Source organism: Tasmannia lanceolata, unplaced genomic scaffold (genome assembly GCF_043159265.1).
Source record: "Tasmannia lanceolata isolate RefF3 unplaced genomic scaffold, GAP_Taslan_0.1 ptg000006l, whole genome shotgun sequence".
NCBI lineage: Eukaryota > Viridiplantae > Streptophyta > Magnoliopsida > Canellales > Winteraceae > Tasmannia > Tasmannia lanceolata.
This window is the reverse complement of record NW_027518683.1, coordinates 10,639,573-10,659,868: the sequence shown is the minus strand read 5'-3', so window position 1 is coordinate 10,659,868 and position 20,296 is coordinate 10,639,573. Positions and strand designations below refer to the sequence as shown.

The 20,296-nt window shown below is 38.8% G+C and overlaps 1 protein-coding gene across 2 annotated transcripts; it reads right to left on the bottom strand.

Moving 5' to 3' along the window:
* Window positions 1–3,391: 3,391 nt before the first annotated feature.
* LOC143879651 (uncharacterized) lies at window positions 3,392–17,446 on the bottom strand. 2 transcript variants are annotated; one of them, XM_077382143.1, is made up of 10 exons: window positions 13,961–14,044; window positions 12,975–13,111; window positions 11,918–12,402; window positions 8,503–8,702; window positions 8,224–8,394; window positions 7,017–7,331; window positions 6,605–6,763; window positions 6,378–6,527; window positions 5,523–5,732; window positions 3,392–5,423 (listed from the first exon to the last, which is right to left on the bottom strand). In XM_077382143.1, the coding sequence occupies exons 3-10, from the start codon at window positions 12,332–12,334 to the stop codon at window positions 3,764–3,766; spliced, it is 3,282 nt and encodes a 1,093-aa protein (XP_077238258.1). In that variant the 5' UTR covers window positions 12,335–12,402; window positions 12,975–13,111; window positions 13,961–14,044; the 3' UTR covers window positions 3,392–3,763. The 2 variants fall into 2 exon arrangements, with proteins under 2 accessions (XP_077238258.1, XP_077238257.1); XM_077382142.1 differs by lacking the exons at window positions 12,975–13,111; window positions 13,961–14,044 and adding an exon at window positions 16,733–17,446.
* Between the last annotated feature and the right edge of the window lie 2,850 nt (window positions 17,447–20,296).

Genomic DNA, 20,296 nt, shown 5'->3' with positions numbered 1-20,296 from the left:
CAGTTTTACCTGGCCTGATTACATATGAAAAAAAAAAAAAAAAAGAATCGAACCACTCCCACCAGAAATACTATTTACAGGGACCACTAATTTACATTGATATCCCTAGAAATATTTATCATTTGCAACTAAATCGTTGAAATTTAAAAAAACTATTTCTCAAGAAATGATTTTCCTGCAATCCAAACAGGGCCTAATGGCGGGATTGAGCCTCTAGCTCAATGTTCAAGGCTTTGTTTTTAAACCTCGAGGTCAGAGGTTCAATCCAGCTTACCTACCAAAAACAAGGGCCTAAAAGGAAAAACAAAATTTGAGAGTCTCTCAATTAAGAGAGAGAGAGATTAAAAAAATTTCATCTCAAACATGTTTTAAGGGAGATTTTATATGGTGAGGTGCGCTTTAAGTGCAGTATTGTTTAGAAAGTACAGTAGGGCCCACTTCATAGCTGTTAGGCCACAACGTTAATAGGTTGTAACCACCACTTATTTTCTGAAAAATATTGGACTTCACGTGCACTAAGAATAAAATCTCGTGTTACGGTTATTGCATGATGAGTTATGTGCATATTACACGTGGGTGGGCTCCAACTTCGGCAACCCGTCTGACCAGCTGGGCCCACCTTCGATATCCAACATTCCAAAAATCAGTGGTTGGATGATCTTAACCATCCGATCAAGAGAGCTTGTACAGGGAAGGTAGAGAAAAACAAATGCGAAAGATTCATTTAATTGGATGGTTGGGATTATTCAATCACCTTGATTTTTCAGTTCATGGAAAAGTCATGAGCCATTGGTCCACATTCAATCAAAAGTGGGGCCCACATTTATCTTTCCCTGGTTGGGTCGTTCCTTATCAAACAAGAGAAGAAGAGAAAACGAGGGCACAATTGAGATCAGAATGAAAAGTGGATCCTAGTTTGATTTTTTTGTTTCCTTATTTTCACCCACTTCTATCACTTGGTGACACTAGTTTTCTGATTTTTGTTTTCGTAGTCTCCACTTGGACACCCATTTATCATGGAAAAAAAAAAAAAAAAATGGTAGCCAAACGTGCCCTAAGAAAAATTAGGAGCATCCATTCCATGACAACTTAAAGTTTCTTCACTTTTTAATTTTTATTATTTTAATTTAGAAGGCCGCACAAATCCGAACAGGTAAAAGTTAAAACACTTCTTTAAGGCCTTGCCTTGGGGACTGACATTCCATATTGTTTCTAGAGAAACGATATATCTGCCCCTTTTTAAACTTGGGACAGCCACCTCTAGTGTATCTATGGCTGGAGAGGGGCTGATTTTAGCCACCTCGAGTGTATCCATAGACACAAATTTTGCGAATTCAATAACACAAAATTCACGACAAATTACAAAGAAATTTGCAATTACAAGAAAAGTGGTATAATTTTCTGAAATCCTCTGATTAACAATTAAAGTGGTGAAGACAAGGGCTTTCGCAGCGCGATTCTCGTTCTTTCGGTATTTGAAGATCTATGAACTTCACTCCGGGCTTCACGCTTTATTGGCTGTGGAGATGTGTGAATTCCTCCACTGAAGGGCCTTATCTGGTGGCTTCAAGTACTTGATTGCCTTTTTGTTATGGATGGAGATTTTCTCTTTCTTTTGGAAGCTTTCTATATACCCTTCTTTTTCTTTTTGCTTGGCCTTTCTTCTCTTCTTTTTTTTTTAAAAAACTTTTTGTCTCTTTGCTTGCTTTCTCTCTCCCTTTGCTTCTCCCCCTTTAGAAAAGAGAGGAAATGCCTTTATACCCCATCATGCAACCACTTTGCATAGTGGTGTAAGTGGTTGTGGGTCCCACTGCCCTTTGTTTATTTTAGTGGTACTAGGTTGTACTTGAATTGGAGACCCTTGGACTTGCCACTTAGTGGCCTCCCATTTGGGCCCAAGTGGGACCATTTACATGTAAAACCCTTTTTTATGGGTTTAGGGTCCACTTAAGATATTGTGGGTAATTTTGTAATTTGGTACAAATAAATTTTTGATGTCCACAAATGCCCCCTAAGGATGCGATGGCAAACCACGTACGTTGAGGATTTTGTTGTCGCATCCTTGCTTCTTTTGTTGTTGGATGTACATGTGGGAGTGTCACTAATCCTGACTAGTCCTAGTGTATGAGTGACGGTTCTCAACCCTGAACGGTGTGCAACTGTCCTATATCTTGGTAGTGATTTGGCACCCTGAGGAACTAATGTGTAGAGTGTGGACTCCTCACAAATGAGGGTAGGCTGTGGACTCCCCACGAAGCATGGTCGGTCGTGGACTCTCCATGCGACATGTTTGCGACTCTCCATGGGGTAGGGATGGCGGTGGACACGCCACGAAATAGGCTGTGAAATCCCCACGGTGATGGCCGTGGACTCCCCATGAGGCGGACAATGGACTCCCCATGGGTAGAGAGATAGGTTGTGAATTGTCCACTGTGATGGTCGTGGACTCCTCACGAGGCTGGCTGTCGACTCTTCGTGAGGTAGGGCTAGCCGTGGATACTCCACCAAGTAAGCTGTGGGCTCCCTCACAAGGCAGGCTGTGGACTCTCCACGGAGATGGACATGGGCTCCCCATGAGTGGAGAGGCAGACTGTGGACTCTCAATTGTGATGGTAGTGGACTCCCCACGAGACGGGCTATCGACTCTCCACGAGGTAGGCTAGCTGTGGACACTCCACGAAGTAAACTGTGGACTCCCCACGAGGCAGGTTGTGGGCTATCTACGAGGATGAATGTAGACTCCCCATGGGTGAAGAGGCAGGCTGTGGACTTTCCACAGTGATGGTCGTGAATTCCCCACGAGGCTGGTTGCCGACTCTCCATGAGGTAGGCTGGCCGTGGACACTCCACGAAGTAAGCTGTGGACTCCCCACGAGGCAAGGTTTCGAAAAAAGTTTAGAAAAAAGAAATACGTTCATATATCAATTATAAATCTGATTATTTTTTTAAATAAGACAACAAAAGGCACGTTCATATATCAATTATGTTCCTGATTATTTTTTAAATACGACAATAAAAGGCACATTATGACTGGTAAAGTGCCTGTGTTTGCTAGATGAGGATGTGTGTTCAGTTCCCATTTTGAATTTCTTGCAAAATTCATAAACAATACACGAGAAAATTGAAAAATGATTCATCAAATTTGAATTTAAATATTTAATTTGACATATTTGGGTTTCATTCTAAAATTTTGCTTTTAATTTGAAAGTAGAGAAAGTTTAGAATTATTCAGAAATTTATAAAGATTCAAACTTGTAAGAAATTCAGTATTTTTAAAGACTGTACCTCATCAAATGCTCTCTCCAGCTTCTTGAAACTGTTAGAAAAGAAGGATTTCTTGATATGATCGAGTTACCAGCTCCAAACAGCGATTTGTCATTAGATGTAATCATACCAAAAAGCTTCTTCATTCCTTTTTTTCCCCATATTAAAGATGGTAGAAATGAAGTCAATTTCTATGTGAGGGTACATTGCCAGTGTTTTCTGTTAAAAAAATACACACCAAAAACAACCCTAGGCAGCATACCACACAGAGTATCCGTCAAGCCAGAAGCAAACGTCAGTGTACATAAGTATGGGATGGATGATGCCTAATTAAAACAACACTATAGGCATCTCCTGCAATCTTCTCTTCGTACAAAATTGGTTTTCTCGTCTATAGGCAGATGATATGTGTAAGGAACATCATAGAAAAACGCCCCGGAAAGCATCTATACTCTCAAGAATTCCATAAAACTGCACCCTCTCGTGCTATATTCATTACTCAATCAAAATATGTACCCTCAGCCATTTCTTTGTAGTTCATAGCTTTCCGCGAAGCCCTTCTGCTCCTCTTGAGCCCGTTATCCTTCTTGCTATCAAATGAATCAGGAATCATGGGGGGCTTCATTTCCTGGAGGCCAATATCAGGAGGATTAGATATGCCAGTATTGGTTTCTTCTCTTCCAATATGATGTAGACTACTTTGTAATGCAGTCACTTCGCATTGCTCAAAAGGAATTGTAACATCTGGACGACGAGGCTCAATCACCTTTAAATGTGACAACACTATGGATTCTCTGGCACCATCTTGTTGATGAGAAGGAAAGCAATCCAAAGATTCATCAGCTAAGCACAAACGCGAACAGGGGAGATCAACCATTCCTCCAACAATATGAAATGTTCTATCCAGACTTCCATTGGAATAGTTGAAAGTTGATGCAGGAGTGTGGTTATCATTATCTTTCTTTTCTGGATCAGTAATTCCCTGTCCATTCTGGGCTACACACAAAGAAACAATTCTGTTTTCGGCAGAATCTGGTACAATATCGACACTTGGTGTGGTTGAGCTATTTTGGGACAAAACATTGCTGTCCAGAGTCTCCAAAATGGTCAGGGCCAGATGTGGCAGAGTTTCATCGCCCTCAACAGGTTGAACACCTTCATGTCCCAGGCATTGTAAAGCCACTTGATCCTTAGATGGCAGCTTAGGTTCTTTTTTCTTCTCCCTCTTTTCCCAAGGAAAAGCCTCAAAAGCCTGGCCCGGAACAAATTCAATCCTTCTCTTCTTCACTGTGTTAGCCACATCAGCACTATCCGTAGGTACTGAAATCTTCTTTGGATGAGCTTTACTTTTAGCCCTTGATCTTCGGGATCTACTCTCTTGAGGGATGCCTGTTTTCATTGTGTCTTGCTGAAAGGAAGCCACATTAGGGCCCATTATGTCCGAAATTGAGTTTTCCATATGAGCAAGCACAATCCTTCCCTCCACATTGTCAGTTACATTAGGGTCCGTTATGTCCAAAATTGAGTTTTCTAGATGAGCAAGCACAAGCCTTCCCTCCACATTGCCAGTTACATTCCCTTCGTCTCCAGTACGTTGTAGAACAAATTGGGCATCACCCTGTTGACCACATGCATCTCTCTTAGACAATTGCTTAGGGGCCTTTTTCTTCTCCCTTGTCTTCCCAGGAAGAGCCTGGTCTGGAATAATGTCATTATTACCAACTTCAAGACATCTTTTCACATTGTCAGTTACACCATCACCATCTGTTGTTGCTGAAATTTCTCTCACACGGACTTTACCTTTAGCCCTCGGTTGCTTGGATCTAGCCTTCTGAGCCACATCAGCTGACCCCAAGTTTTCAGGTAAGGAAGCATTAGTGGTGTATCTAGTGTCCAAAATTGAATGGTCTGGATTTAGAAGACCTCCATGGCCCTCCGTCGGTTGAATGCATTTATCCTTCTTAGAACTTGACTTAGATGCCTTTTTCTGTCTCTGATTTGGGAGAGTATTATCCCCACAAAGTGTCTCAACGTCCTCACCTACTGTTCTTAAAATTTCTTCTTCACGAGTCTCAGCGTTACTCATAGACTTTGTGGAGCTCGGCCTTGAGGGATCATTACTGCAAGAGGCAATCTGCTTCTCAGAATCTGGCATATCCCTGCACATTTAAAGTGAATGACACCAACAGAAATATGAATATAGTGAGAGCAAAAGTAATTGAAGTCATATTCAAGGAAAATGTTGTAAGCAAAATTACCGTGATTTTTTCTTTTGTTTCCTTTTAGCATTCTCATTTCCAATTTCAGAAAGACTATTTATCTCTGGCGCAGCAAGAGTAAAGTCATTAGGGCCAAGAGCAGGCCGCTCCTCCTCCCGATCTACGAAGTTGGTAATAAGAGCAGCTCGCTGTATCTTCCGAGCGGCCTGTACCAACGGCACCTCATGTGGAAGTAAAACCTTCCATCTCCTGAATAGTCAAAGCACATGAAACCTATGTCACAAATATCTCCGATATTTTCAAATTATAGCGATTTTATCGCAACATTTGGATAAAACAACAAAATCACGAAATAATTCGAAGAATTTTAAAAATAAAGCAATATTTTCATTTAACACAATAATATCCCGATAAAGTCATGATATTTTTACGGTATTTTAATGATATTTTTAATTTAGTATTTTTTCTTAAGTTTCTATATTTTTCAATAATTTTATTTTTATCATTTTTCCCGATGTATATCCAAAAAGAATTAAAAAAATTTAATATATCCTGAGATCTTCCCATGCCGAGAAATTCCTTAGAATGATATTTGTGACTTAGCATGAAAAACTATTATCCTGTAGTCAGGGCTAAGTCGGGTTGTTCTCAAGTATTACAAATGATGCCAGTCTCAAAAGTCGCTAAAAGCTCCTTAATTCCATATCTAGGGTTTCCTATGTCTAAAAGATTGATATTTTATAAGCAGGAGAAATAAATACTTTTTATTTGCCTTTTTCTTGATTTTCTGTTTTTAATTTTTTGAGTAAACAAATACTCATTAGCCGGTCATAAGCTTGATCGGAAGGATTTAAATGTCTCCAAACCAAGAGAATAGAGGCAGATAATCCATACCTCCTGCACTGACTGTCAGTACGTGGAGGCACAAATGCTGCAACCTTGGACCAGCAATGTCCATGTTCAGATATGGCTGCTTTCAACTTAGAATCCTCCTCTTCCGTCCATTGTCCCAGATTTAAAGATGGATCTAGAGCATTGAGCCACCTGTCACCAGATCAAGCCACTCATTTAATCAAAGAAATTGTAGTTAAATTTTGAGTAGGATCTGATCTTAATTTTACCTTTCTCTACATTGAACTTGAGTTCGGCCAGGAACAAACTGAGCTATTTTCATCCATTGTTTGGGCCCAAAAAGCGTCACAGCTATTTTTAAACGTTTGTCTTCATCTACAGTCCATCTCCCTACCCTTTTTATAGAAGGGTGTAGTGTTTTCCTCCATCTGCATTCAACAGGGTCACATAATCAGATTGGATGGGAAAAAATCCACGAGCAGGCCCAAAAGTACAAGGCTATCAGAAAAACCAGTATCATGGGATCAAAGTATTTTTCTCATATACAAATGATTTTCCATATTTTCTAACAGGATTTATATACACAATTATACTCGACCAATTAGCTTTAGTAAGAGTTGTCACTATTCGAGGGCAAAAATAACATTGCACCAGGCCTATCAGAAATAAGAACGTACTGACCTATTAGAACATTGAGGACCTACCCTGCCTTCGAGATTAGAAGCTACTAGCTGCCAATCAACCTCGCCCAAAGCTTCCACAACTGCACGGAGATGAGCATCATCATCTTCTGTCCATTCCCTTCTCAAAACATTGGCATTAAGACTTCGTTGATAACGGGCCAAGCACTGAAAAGGGGTTCTATTTGACCCCAATGAAGATGCAATTTCGATCCAGTTATAAATCCCCCTCTGCTGGGCAATAAATAACAGATTTTTATCCTCGAGTTTGGTCCATCGACTATGGTTGATCATGGGATCTTCAATGTTCAACCACCTGCAGGTAAGGCCAACAAAAAAAAATTAAATCATTGTAATCCCAACACATTGGCAGCTATGAAACACACATTCAAGCTGGTCATACACATAATCTATGCAAAGCACAGCAATAAATAAGCAAGGAAAAGACAAAAAATACCTAAAAATTTTAATTCAAGCATGGACAAATTCAGATTGCAACAAGCCAGATATGTGAAGATCTGGTTCCATGATAGAATATTGAAGGAACAAGGAGAGAACCATGGATCCACAACCATCAAACAAAATTTCCATATGGGGAAAACATAGTAGAATTCCAGTTAGTAAGTACTTTGTTATGAAGGTGACACTGTCTTATTTTGAGTAACAAATTTATAGTAGAATTCCAGTTAGTAAGTACTTTGTAGTTTGTTATGAAGGTGACACTCTCTTATTTTGGGTAACAAATTTCCCTTATTTCTTGAACCCCCGTAATTCTGTTTCAGTGGACTCTTCTCAGCAGCATCCAAGTGCTTGTAAACAAGTTGGATGGGAGATTTTAGGTGGAAGGTGACTCGACGTCCTTTTTTTTGTCCTTCATCACAATACAAGGCATGGGAGGCTAGCACATTAGGAAGATAAGATGTTAGATCCATGTAGGGGTTTATAAGTCCCGCTTTTTCATATTGACAGAGGCTAATGGTATTGTGAATTACCATTATCTTTTTTCAATCAATTACCATTATCTCTCAAATAAGTAAAGAAAGAAAGAAAGATCCGAATATAATAAATTTATCGATTTACTTATATATCCAATCGGGGGTGAAATGGTAGTTCCAACTTCAAAAGAAGACAATGATGCACGAAAGTAAAAGAAGAAACAATACACAATTGATATACATGGCTACTTCTCAACAAACAAGAAGTGTTACCTTGCTTCACATTCTGAACCAGAATGACCCGTAACATACATGGAAGCCAACCGCTCCCAATCAACATGAGGTAGGAATGATCTAATATTTTCAGGAGTGATTTCATGATCGGCAATCGATGCAATAATGTTATCTAAAGAAATTGAATCCCCTGAAGATCCCTCTGAACCACTGTCAAGGAAAAATGCATCCAGATACATAAATTGGAAGAATAATAGAAACCTAAAGAATTATTTAAAAAAAATGAAACCTAAAGAAAATATTTCCAAACTAGCACACCTATAGCCTTCCATTGACTTTTGTAGCAACATTTCTTGAAATTGTTGTTTTATTCCCTTTGCGAGATTCTCCCTCTCTATCTTCGACCAAGGCCGCCTAGGCAGTGAGACAGGGAATTTTTCCATTACCATCTTGTAATTGGGAACATGAGAATTTTCATTTGGAACAAAATGCAAGCCAGAAACCTTCTTATCTTTAACCTGCAGTACCCAATTTACGATCGTCATCGGATGCATCATATTGTCAAGCGAGAGTATGTACATAAATTCTTGAAAAGACTCATATGTCACTACCATAAAAATTACCCTAAAAACAAAGCACAAACATCATATTAAATGTAACACCACTTCTAAGATGTAACACATGACACCATTAACCCCCATACTAGACTATGGACTACAGTGCACGCACAACGTACCTTGGTTAACTTGGTAAGAAAATAATAAAACAAAATTAAGTATGGTGTGCAATCATGCTTTGGTATTCAAATGAGTGGAGTTTTCATTAAAAAGAAAAACCATAGAGCTCAACAAAACCAAGAGAAACAAGGCCAAAGCCATTTTAAGCTCAATTGCTAGGCAAATGCATAAAGCAATTGTCAGTGAAAGAAACTAGAAGAAAGAGAGAAGGCGACAAAAGCTGAAATAGAGGAAGAGAAAAATGAATACATGAAAGTGAGAGGGAGAGCTTGACATCAAGAAAAGGATTGACTGCCTCCAAATCTGAGCCACTCATCCCCACATGGTGTTATTGATATTAGTAAGAAGTAAGAACTACTTAATTATAAGTATACCATTATTAGATAGAAAGATAAGAATGCCCCACACAATACAAATAAAATAAACAAAGATAATAATAGGACTTCAACACTCCCACTCAAAGCCGAAGCCATTTTAAGCCCAATACTAGGCAAATACATTGAGCAATTATCAATCAAAGAAAATGGAAGAAAATAAGCTAGAAGGCAGAGAAACATAAAGACAGAATGAGAAAAACAAATATGCGTGAGATCATGGCATCAAGAAAAGGATTGATTCCCTCCAAGACCGAGACTCTCATCTCCACACGATGTTATTTACATTAGTAAGGATACTCTAATTACAAGTATGCCATTATTAGGTAGAAAACCAAGAATACCCCTCACTACATAAATAAAAGAAACAAAGATAATAATAGGACTTCAACACTCTCCCTCAAGTTGGAGCATACATATCACTCATTCCGCCCTTGAAACGAATCATCTGAAACTAATTACGACCAAGTGCTTGGTGAATATGTCTACCAATTAATCTTTTAACTTCACATATGGAGTACATATTTGTTTACTAGTAACCTTTTTATAAATAAATGGACAATCTACTTCAATATGTTTCGTTCTTTCATAAAACACCAAATTACTGACTATGTACGTAAAAATTTGATTATCATAAAACATCTCCATTAACTCATCATTCTTACATTTCATCTCTTGCATTAATTCATGTACAGCGTGTGTGCGCGACGCGCGCACGTGCATGTGTAATTGCGTGGGACTCTGCATCAGCACAAGATTTGAAGAGAACACTTTGTTTCTAAAGTAATGTACAGTGTGTATTGCTGCTACACTGCCTCAACACTATATTTGGCGACAAAACTTAGTTTCTTACTCTCCCATGTCACCAAATTCCCTTCAACAAACTTTTAATGGTGGAATCAATTAAAAGAGAGCCAAAACTGTCACGGGCCAAATATTTGAGCAACGGAATAACCCGTGCGGCGCCCCAACATGCACGAATGCTAGAGCCAGCCTTCAATCGTGCAAGCCTTTAAAGGCCCTACACGCCAACACCCCTTGATGCTTCTCATGTGCACACAAACTCTAAGCTGTTCAACAGGCTACTTGGCTCAGATCTTGACATGCGCTTCTAGATACCCACACTCAAGATCGGCCTGCATCACGAGTACATCGAACATAAGGCCTTGGGGCCTAATGCAAAGTCCATCGAGTACGAGGCATGACGATGCCACGCACCAATCCGCCAAGCGCTGGGGCTTGGTCATCCAAGGAGCAAGATGCCCCATGGACTGATCCGCAAGGTGTACACCTTGCGAGGGCAACCGAAGTCGCACCGGCACGAACCGATGGAAGACCTAGAGAATGGCCTACCCACCGGACGTACCGCGGTGCTGAAGGGCAAACAGTATACGTAGCCCCCAGCACCGGTCCGTACGCGCAATGCATGTGGGAACCCAACCCAACATACACTGTCTTTGGCCCCCATCCTCGACCAAAGAAACTGGAGCATCCCTATGGATAGCTCGCAGTCCGCACCCAAAGCTCCCTCAGGGCACGCCTACGAGTTGAAGTATGATTTCCTACTGTGTGCAACAGATGCACAAGCAAGTCTTCTTGCAACCCATGAGCAAGCCACCAAGGCTCCTGCCCACACCTGCTGGGCCTAACGGGGGAGGAGTCAGCAAGTCACGGGGTCAACTCCTCCTATAGAGTTTGGCCAACCAACCAGCTTAGCAGCGAGTGGCGACCAAAGGTGCTATAAACAACGCATTTCCAAGACGCAACGAGACGAGACGAGATGGATTTTAATACCGGTTGTGTCCTGAACTGTTTCCCCGTGACACAAAGCTCGATAACTGAGATGGCCAAAAAACACCAAGCAAAGAGAAATACAAGCAGTGAAAGCAGAACAGGGGAAAAAGGAAACATAAGAAAAACAACAAAAGCAAAAAAACAAAGACCCCTAAGAGTGGGAGACAATCAAATATTGAAAACTAGTCTCTGTCAACTCCAAACTGAGCAAGAAGAAGATTAGCGTCGCAATAGGTAGAAGGCCAAACATGACGAAACAAGTATTATTGGATTTGCACAGATTCAATTCTACCCCTAAAGTGATTTTCTATCCAATCTCAGTTTTCAGAAAAATCAAATGAAAGCACATTGGTCAAGATCTTATGTTAAATATGTGCTTTCAACATAAAAAAATAAACTTATATAAAATTAACACCCCCAATGAACAGGTTCAGAAAGAATAATGCTTGTGACTGAACATGAAAAGCAGACCTATAAAGACAATGAGTTATATGAATACATAGCATAATTGCCCCGTATAAATTAAAGACAAGAACCATACATTTAAAACAAATTTCCAGTGTAATAGTTTTAAAATAAAGACACAGGTCAATTTATATAGGCATCAGCAAAACTATAGAATCCAGAAAGGAGCTCCAACATGCACCAAAGTAGGCATCAGCAAAAATGCATAAGGTTGTAAAGATATAAATGGATGAAGTCACATCTCAAGAAATTCGGGAAACACTACTCCAGCATGGAAAGTAAAGAATGTAATCTTTTAACTAACTTGTATAACAAAATGTTAAAGAATACCATTCGAAGAAAAAAAAAGGTAAAGAATACAACCTTCACAACGTTTGAAATCCTGGGTTTTGGAAGTGAGATTAACTGAACATAAGGATTGTTTTGCTGGCTAAAAAGTCTCCCAACCTTCCTTCTGCAGGAAACCTGAAAATCCACAAGACACTTGACGCGCCTCTTGAGTTCCTTGTTCTCCTCAATCCTTGCTTCGATCTCTATCAGCTTACTCCTAATAAATTTCTGACATGACCTGTTCTTCTTAATGGCATCAATGAACAACTGTGCGGGCTGTGGGAAGCTAGAATTATTGAGTGGCACCACAGATAACTTGTGTGTTCCATCTTTTGGTGGGTCCCATTGAGTGAAACCAGAAGGCTGATTTCCAAGACTTGTGTTACAAGAATATTGTAATGGACAGGAAATGGCGTGAGCTAGGTCTGAATCTGGAAACTCTTCAACCATGGCCCTACCATTACTGTGTTCTCCAAAAAGAGTATTAGAAGTGTCCTCATTGTTCTTTTTTAAGCCATCTGCACAAACATATGTGAATAATGAATTGAATAGAAAACCTCCAGGCTATGTCTGTCTCAGGACATGAGGAGCAGCTTAAAATAATGAAGAAAGAAAGAAAAAAGAAATCACCAGACAAAAAAAGAAACCGGTGCCCAATCTTTAACACCACATATATGATATTCAAATTGGAATGAGACCCAAAATGACCAGCCATGGGATGTTGCCGCAACAGGCATCCAATAAAATTATAATGTAAGTCGGCATAGTATGGCTTAAGCTAGTGAGACTTCTCGTAACAAGTCAAAAAATCTGATAGACAAATCAAGAATCACAATTAAACCAAACACTCACAAACAATAAACCTTTGTGAAGGAATTCGTGATCAGGAAAATGTTTGGTTTTTGGTATGCTGCAAGCACATGCCCAGAGTCTGTTCACTGATACTTTTGGATTGGTTTTTAGATGCATAAGTAAGGATATACAAAGTCAGATCACACGCAAATTATAGTAATTTCTAAGACAGAATACCATGTTCCCAGGAAGGTTGGAAGCAAAAATCTAGAGAAACAAGCACCTGGGGCTATGTTACCTGGAGGAAGGCATGGGTACAAAGCATTTGCATGGATGGAAGCATGTAGGAAGAAGAGACGTAGGCACTCATTAACACGGCAAAACGACCAGAAATAATTGTAGATTACAGGACCTCCAAGAACATTTCATATTCACCTGAAAGTTGGATCATCCAATAGCCACTTTTAAGCATTACAATGTCCTTATAAATCATACATAGATCTGAACAAATTTCTTCATCACTTAATATCAACAATGATGGAACAAATGTTGAAGCAAACTTGATTCCTTTATTAAAGGAATTCTCACTTCTCAGCCATTATATAACGAGGGATCTGTTTCACAAAGAGGATTGAGGACCATAAATCCAGGAAGAAGAATCCAGCAACTAAGATCAACTACTGAAAAGAGAGTGACGGAATGCAACTCTTAGGTGATTCATGTAATGTTACTTGAACAAAACACAGGACCAAAACTGATGATGTGACAATAAAATGGTGAAGAAACTAGAATCGACATAGAAACAACTGCAAATATTCTCTAGAAGACAAAACTCTAATAGTTCGGGAGACCAGTGGTAGAACTACTATAATAGTGTCCAAAAGAAGAGAGAGAGATGGTACAAGAAAAAGTGGGAGACTAGTACAAACTACAAAAGTGGTTGTGAGGAAAAGTTGAGGCACCTGATATAAGGATTGATACACATATGTCGGTAACTACTGCACATATTTGAATGGCACATTTAAATATGAATAGGAATAAAAGTTTGAGGTCACAATCACAACCTAAAAACCCTAATTCTCATTTCTCAAAGGTCTAGTGATCCAGAATTGCCTAAATGCCAAAGGGAAAGACCAAAACCAAAAACCGAAGAAGAAGAAGAAGAAGACAAGGTCGACACTTAACCAAAACAAGAAGGTGGTCATATAAAATCGGTTTCATTTTTGTAGCATGATTACAAAGCACTAATTAGGAAGAAAGAGTTTGAAGAATAATACTACTTACCCGTATATGAGACAATGTTTTCTTCCTTTCAAATGCTCAAAAAGAAATTTGCATGCACACTGTTTTGAAGTTCAAATGAGAAGTTTGTAATGAGGACAATACTTGAGATTCAAATGCCTATAGTCCCAATGCATAAATGACAACCAACTTCTTAAATGCATGGACAGAGCCACCTTAATATACATCGACACAGGCACCTGAATATACATCCAAAGGACACTTAATGATGTGCATGCAATAACCAATAAATGAAATTAAGATTAGGTATATATTTCCAAGGCAAATTTAAATAACTATCCCAATTGACTAATGACTAATCCCACTAGCCAAATTCTTTAAGGACAAAAGGAGCACTGAACTTCTTCTGCTTATGCACTGGGTAAAAACGTAAAGAATAAGTATGTGAATGGCCAAAACTATTGAACTATGAGCTTCATAATCTCATAAACAGAAGTAAAATAGAAAATAAAAAATAGCAAAATCACACCAAAGCATGCATAAAAAATAAAATAAATTTTTTGAAAGATTAATAAATCCTTACTATACTAAAAGCGAGAATCCTATATTTTTTTGGCACGTTCTTTCCTTCAATTTCCATCGACATCCTGCCTACTTTTGCACCAGGGTACGAAACAGCTGCAACCGACAACCGGTTTTCACAGGCCCTTTTCTGTCACTTGGCACCATTTTTTACCCCTACGTATATGTCCAAATAAGCTTACACGTGTTATTGTGCGGAGAATCATATTTTTTTGGCACGATCTTTTGCTGTAATTCCCTTTGCATCCTGTTGTGTTTAACCAAAACATCCCACGCCATCCCATTTCGGAAGGTCATTCCTGTCATTTGAAGGTCAAATGGCCCTGTACATCCGTCCAAATCAAAACTGCAGCTGTCCTCCTCTCCTTCACCTAATGCCTTGCGAGTTGCGACTGTCTCTCTCTTCCTGGACGTCTCTCTCGAACTTTCTCTCTCCTTCCCTTCTGTGCACAAGCAAGAGCTGAAGGTATTATTCTTCACTTGTTTTTGCTCACCGTTTCTCTACCATCTCTTCTTCTCCCACGGTGGGCTATGATTCAAAACAATTGCACCCTAAAGCACCGTTTCGTTTGTTTTCCAATTTCCACCTACCCTTTTTTTTTAAATGGAATTTCCACCTACCCTTCTTCTTTAATATTCACTTATTTTCCTTTTTTCCACTTCTATTTTTCATTCCACTCTTTCTTCTTCATATCTGCAACTTCCCTAAATCCTCTGTATATCATAAAACTGGAAATTGACTAACCTAGAAAGTTCTGATTTTACCTACTACAGGGTTTCTTGCCTGGTTCCAACTTACCGGACCAAAGGAAACTCTTTTCTATAGTAACTTTGCTTCTTTCTTTAGTTTGGAATTTCATGTTTGTAGTATACAAGTGAAAAGTTTCACTTTCAGTGTCAGTTCCTTATTGCTCTGTGCAGAAAGAAGAAATTAATTAATTTTTTTTAATGATAGAAGAAATTAAAGTTTAGGTGGCTTAAGTCTTATGTTCAACTTAGATGGATCTAGCTATAGTTTGTTTGCATTTTGGATGTAAATATTATTTTCATCCGTTACACCAACTTTGTTATAGGTTCTTAAAATATCAAGAAATTTTTGGGATCTTCATATGATGCTAATAGGAAACACCAAGTTGTACACAAATCTACAGATTAGACAAACAATCCAATGAAACACATTAATTTCAAAGATTTTGATAACTTATTCGTTACCAAAACTACTACAAAATACAATAAAAGAAAGCTAGAAATTTACTATAATTTCCATTCAAATTATCCACTTTAAAGGGGAACCATGTAAAGTGACATCACTTTGCTATGATTCTGGACATAGACTTCTACTGACCAAAATGAGATTTATATAATAATTAATGTTTGCTATAGGCACAACTTAAAGAGTCTTAAACAACGTAGGGATTTAATTACATGAACTTAGTACTACGATTACATGTTATGGGTTTCATATTTTTGCTATTTTGTTCCTAAATTGACTTTTAAAATTTTATTTTATAGGGTAAATGTTAGGGGGCATGTTAGTATTATTTATGTACTAAAACTTAATTGAAAAATCAATAAGATTGACAAAAGGCCATGTTTGGATTGCATGATATCAAACCTTATCTGATTGAGTACAAAGCGAGTACAGTCATTATCGTATCTGATAAGGTTTGGATTGCATGATATCAAGCCTTATCTGAGTTTGAGAGCTGTTAGGCTTACTTCAATTAGAGGAGTGTACAAAGCGAGTACAGTCATTATCGTAGTGTGGGAGTGCAGTATATCATTTTCCTTCCATTATTCAGGTTGCATAAATAATGAGAGCTAAGGAGTGTCATTATCAGAATATAGAAATGCTGGATATCATTTCACCCTATTATTCTGGAGTTTCATGAATATTAAAAGCTATGATACCAATATATAGTAGAAAGCAGCAGGATTTTAGATTTTTTTTTTTCGGCATAATAGTAGTAACTCCAAAAAATAATTATAGAAAGCTTGTATTAGAATCAAAGTATTTGATATTGGCAATTCTCTATCTCTATCACCTTATTTTAATCAGTTGACAACTTATTCTTTAGCACATTGTTCATGTGCTAAAGAATCATATATACATATAAAAGCAGCAATGTAAACTCATTGAAAATATTTTTAGAAACCCTAGAATTTCTATCAAGCAAAAACAAAAATCACTCATTCGATATAACAATAACACAAAACTAATTTAAAGCTTACCAGTACTGTATTTTGTAAACCGCCTTTGAATCGCACGGAGGGTCTCGAAATCATCTTCATCGTCCGAATTATTATTCCCTGGCGTGTTAAAATCCCGAGATATTGCGAGAGGGATGGGATTATCGTTGGGCAAAGGAAGCGAGAATCGTTCTTGTATGCTCCGAACCAATTCTAGATCGTCGATTTCACCGCTATTCCCTTCGGAATCGGAAATGGCAGCATCATCATCGATCTCGTTAGGGTTTTTTCCAGTTAAGATGCAAGCTCTTTTCAGGGCTTCCATATCTTCGTCAAAATCATCTTCGACTCCACAATCTTCGTACTGAGAAGATAACTGCGGCATTGAATAGGAATGGAAAGGGATTGGAATGACTTCGCAGCAAGGAGAACACTATGTTTGGTTTTCACGAAAGGGGAAACCTAATAGTCGTCGTCTTCCTGAAACCAAATGAATGTTGCCGTGAATATAGCGATGTAGGAGGTTTCTTCGTTGGAGAGAGAGAGAGACAGAGACAGAGACAGAAACAGAGAGAGAGAGAGAGAGAGAGAGAGAGAGGTGTTGTTTTATTTATTTTTGGGTTTGTTATTCGGGTTTCTAGCGTTTTATTTAGACAGACCAGCTCTCTCTCTCTCTAGGGTTCATGGAAAAAATGAGAGTTTCAGGAAATTTTTAGGGTTTACAGTTTGGTTCTCAAAGGAGAAGAAGAGTTGTGGCCTTATTATAATATTCAAAATACGGCCCTTTTCAGTGGGTCCGTTGCGGAAAATACTGCAGACGCCTTGAGTCCGATTTTTGGAGCAGGTCGGCCCGATGACCCGGCCCACCTTGGTCCGGGCTCCGGTTTAAACCTTACAAACGTAAAATTTTTTAGGGCACAGCCGCAACCTATTTAGTAGGGGTGTCAACGGATCCACTTCGAGTCGGTCGGATCCACCAATGTCACACTCACGATCCATTCAAATTCCTTATCGGTCGGTCGGAGTAGGATTGTTCTTCGGATCCTACTTTTCACGTCATGATCACGATCCATTTTAATTCGGACTATCCATCGAAGTGTCTTATTATGTCCCACTACTCTTAAGTAAACAATTTGTTTTTAAAAAGAGATAGAATGGTAGTCCACTATTAGTGTGTCTCTATGCATTTTCTTCAACTAAAAATTTATCTACGTTTAATTTATATATATAATAATGCTTGTAAACAATAAAACTAATCAAAATTACATGCATAAATATAATGTATAACTAGTATCAACGAATATGATGCATAAAGAACGAAACCCTCTCTCTTTTCCTTCGTGAAAGTATGAAATGAAACGATTGAAATGAGTGAAATCGCCTTCCGATCCGATTCATTAAGTGATGAGAGGTTTTGACCAAAATACCCTCCATAGAACGGCTAGCATTTACAAAATTTGAAGGGTATTTTTGTAAACCATTTCGGATCGTGACTATCCAATGGGCATCTGTGGTGTGCCCATACACAATCCAAAAAATTTTCGGATCCCATATTTGATGATCCGAAATATACCCATGGATCCTATTCATATGTTTAGATCCCGTTCAGTAACGTTCGGATTCGGACAATCCATCAGACCTTCGGACAATCCATCAGACCGTCTGAATCCATTGACACCCCTACTATTTAGTCTGTGGCCCATCTGATGAACGGTTTGGATCATTCTACGATGGGGCCATACCGTACTTTTAATAAAGTGAGGAGTGCACTCATCAAAATACAGTAGTGCCGATCACATTTCCCAACTTTACGTTTATAACATAATAAATAAAAAGTCAAAGCGCATGATATTTTCACAATGTCGCCCTTCCTTCAGTATGCATTCGCGCACTGTTAACGTGATTACGTGATTACGTTAAAGTTAAAAGTCGCCCACTCTTTACGTTATCAGGGGTGCGAATGCGTACTGCAGCGGGGTGAAAATAACGTCTCCCAAATGGGCGATCAAATTTCTTTATGGCTTAGGAATTGTATATCGTACAAGACTACAAGCAAATTTCTTTGCAGCCGGTACAACAATTCCAAACCGGCCTCACTCTCCCAACTCGAACGGTTGGTGGGCACAATAATTAAATCTTGGAGCAAGGTAGACCCCACCCATGTTTTTCAAAATGAAGCCGTCCATTTGATGGGCCACAACGTAAATAGGTCGTGTACCAAAAAATCATTTTGGATGATCCTAGCCCTCCAATCAAAAGAGAAATTGCATATTATGAAAACCTCTACAGATTGGAGGGTTGCAATCATCTCATGGAAATGATTGTTGGGACACAACCTATTTACATTGTGGCCCATCAAATGGATGTTTGGATCATGCTATGGTGTGGGTCGTATAGTAACATTAACACCCAATTGTAGGCCCCACCCACATTTTTTAAAATGAAGTGTACGGTCCACACCATAGGATGATCCAAGCTGTCCATTTGATGGGCAGCAACGTGCTTAGGTTGTGCCCCCAAAATCATTTGCATAGGATGATCAAAAGCCTCATTGGAGGGCTAGGATCATCCTGTGGAAATGATTTTTTGGGACAACCTATTTACGATGTGGCCCATCAAATGGACGGCTTGGATCATACTATGGTGTGGACCATACGGTTCATTTTGAAAAACATGGGTGGGCCTATCTTGCTCAAAGATTTAACAAATTAATTGTTGGGGTGGGGAGAGAGAGACCGGTTTGTAGTTGTTGTACCAGCTGTAGAGTAGCATGGGGGATTTTATGGAGGGGGAAATATCACTGCCCAATAATAAAAAATTAAGACTCAATAAAAAAAACTTAAGAAGGCAGTTCCAAAGAGTTTTTCAAGAAAAAACCCGAACGAATTCAAAGTAAATAAAAACCCTGAAATATAATAAGAAAATAGAACCAAAACTCATTCTATTCCAGTGGTTAGAGATGAACGGTTACACTTCTTTTCATTTGAGAAAGATGAGTTGACGGTCTTACACTCTTTTGGTTAGAAACATACTATAAATACACACCCGCTAATCCTCTCAGAATGCTAGTGGTATGAAATGCGATTAGGATTTGTGAATTTTGACCCCCGTTTTCTTTTCTAATGTTGTTTCTCTTCCTTCTCCTATGTTGTACCTACGCACAGTATTGTAAAGTATAGGTAGTTTGAACAACATTTTCTAAGAAGTACTCTCTTATATCTTATATCAATAGTTTATCTTATTTTTTCTTTATTAAGTAATAGAAATAAGGGATTATAATAAATTACTAATGTAGGAATAATGCCGGTTTTCTTGGCCTAGCAAAAGGATAAAAGAGATTATAAATTTAATGAGCATTAATTATGAGAGCGCCCATTGTACCACACATTCCACCACCCCCCGGCCACGTTATTCATTAAGTTTTAAAGGGAAAAACGTTAAACAGGGGTGCATTTATCCTCAAGCACTGAACCATTCTCACAGGAACCGTTAAGGGGAGATTTTATCCGCGGGGGGGGGGGGGGGGCTATCATTTCCCAAATGATAAACCTGCCCCATTTTATTCCCTAGGCCACCCCCTCCTAGTGTAAAAATATTAGTAATAAT

Excerpts from the sequence above, each read along its gene's own strand:
- LOC143879651 (XM_077382142.1), bottom strand. The coding sequence starts at position 17,075 with ATGCCGCAGTTATCTTCTCAGTACGAAGATTGTGGAGTCGAAGATGAT. Across the intron at positions 12,403-16,732 it reads GTTTACAAAATACAGTACTG|ATGGCTTAAAAAAGAACAAT; the intron begins GTAAGCTTTAAA and ends ATGTTTGTGCAG. Across the intron at positions 8,703-11,917 it reads GGATTTCAAACGTTGTGAAG|GTTAAAGATAAGAAGGTTTC; the intron begins GTTGTATTCTTT and ends TGGGTACTGCAG.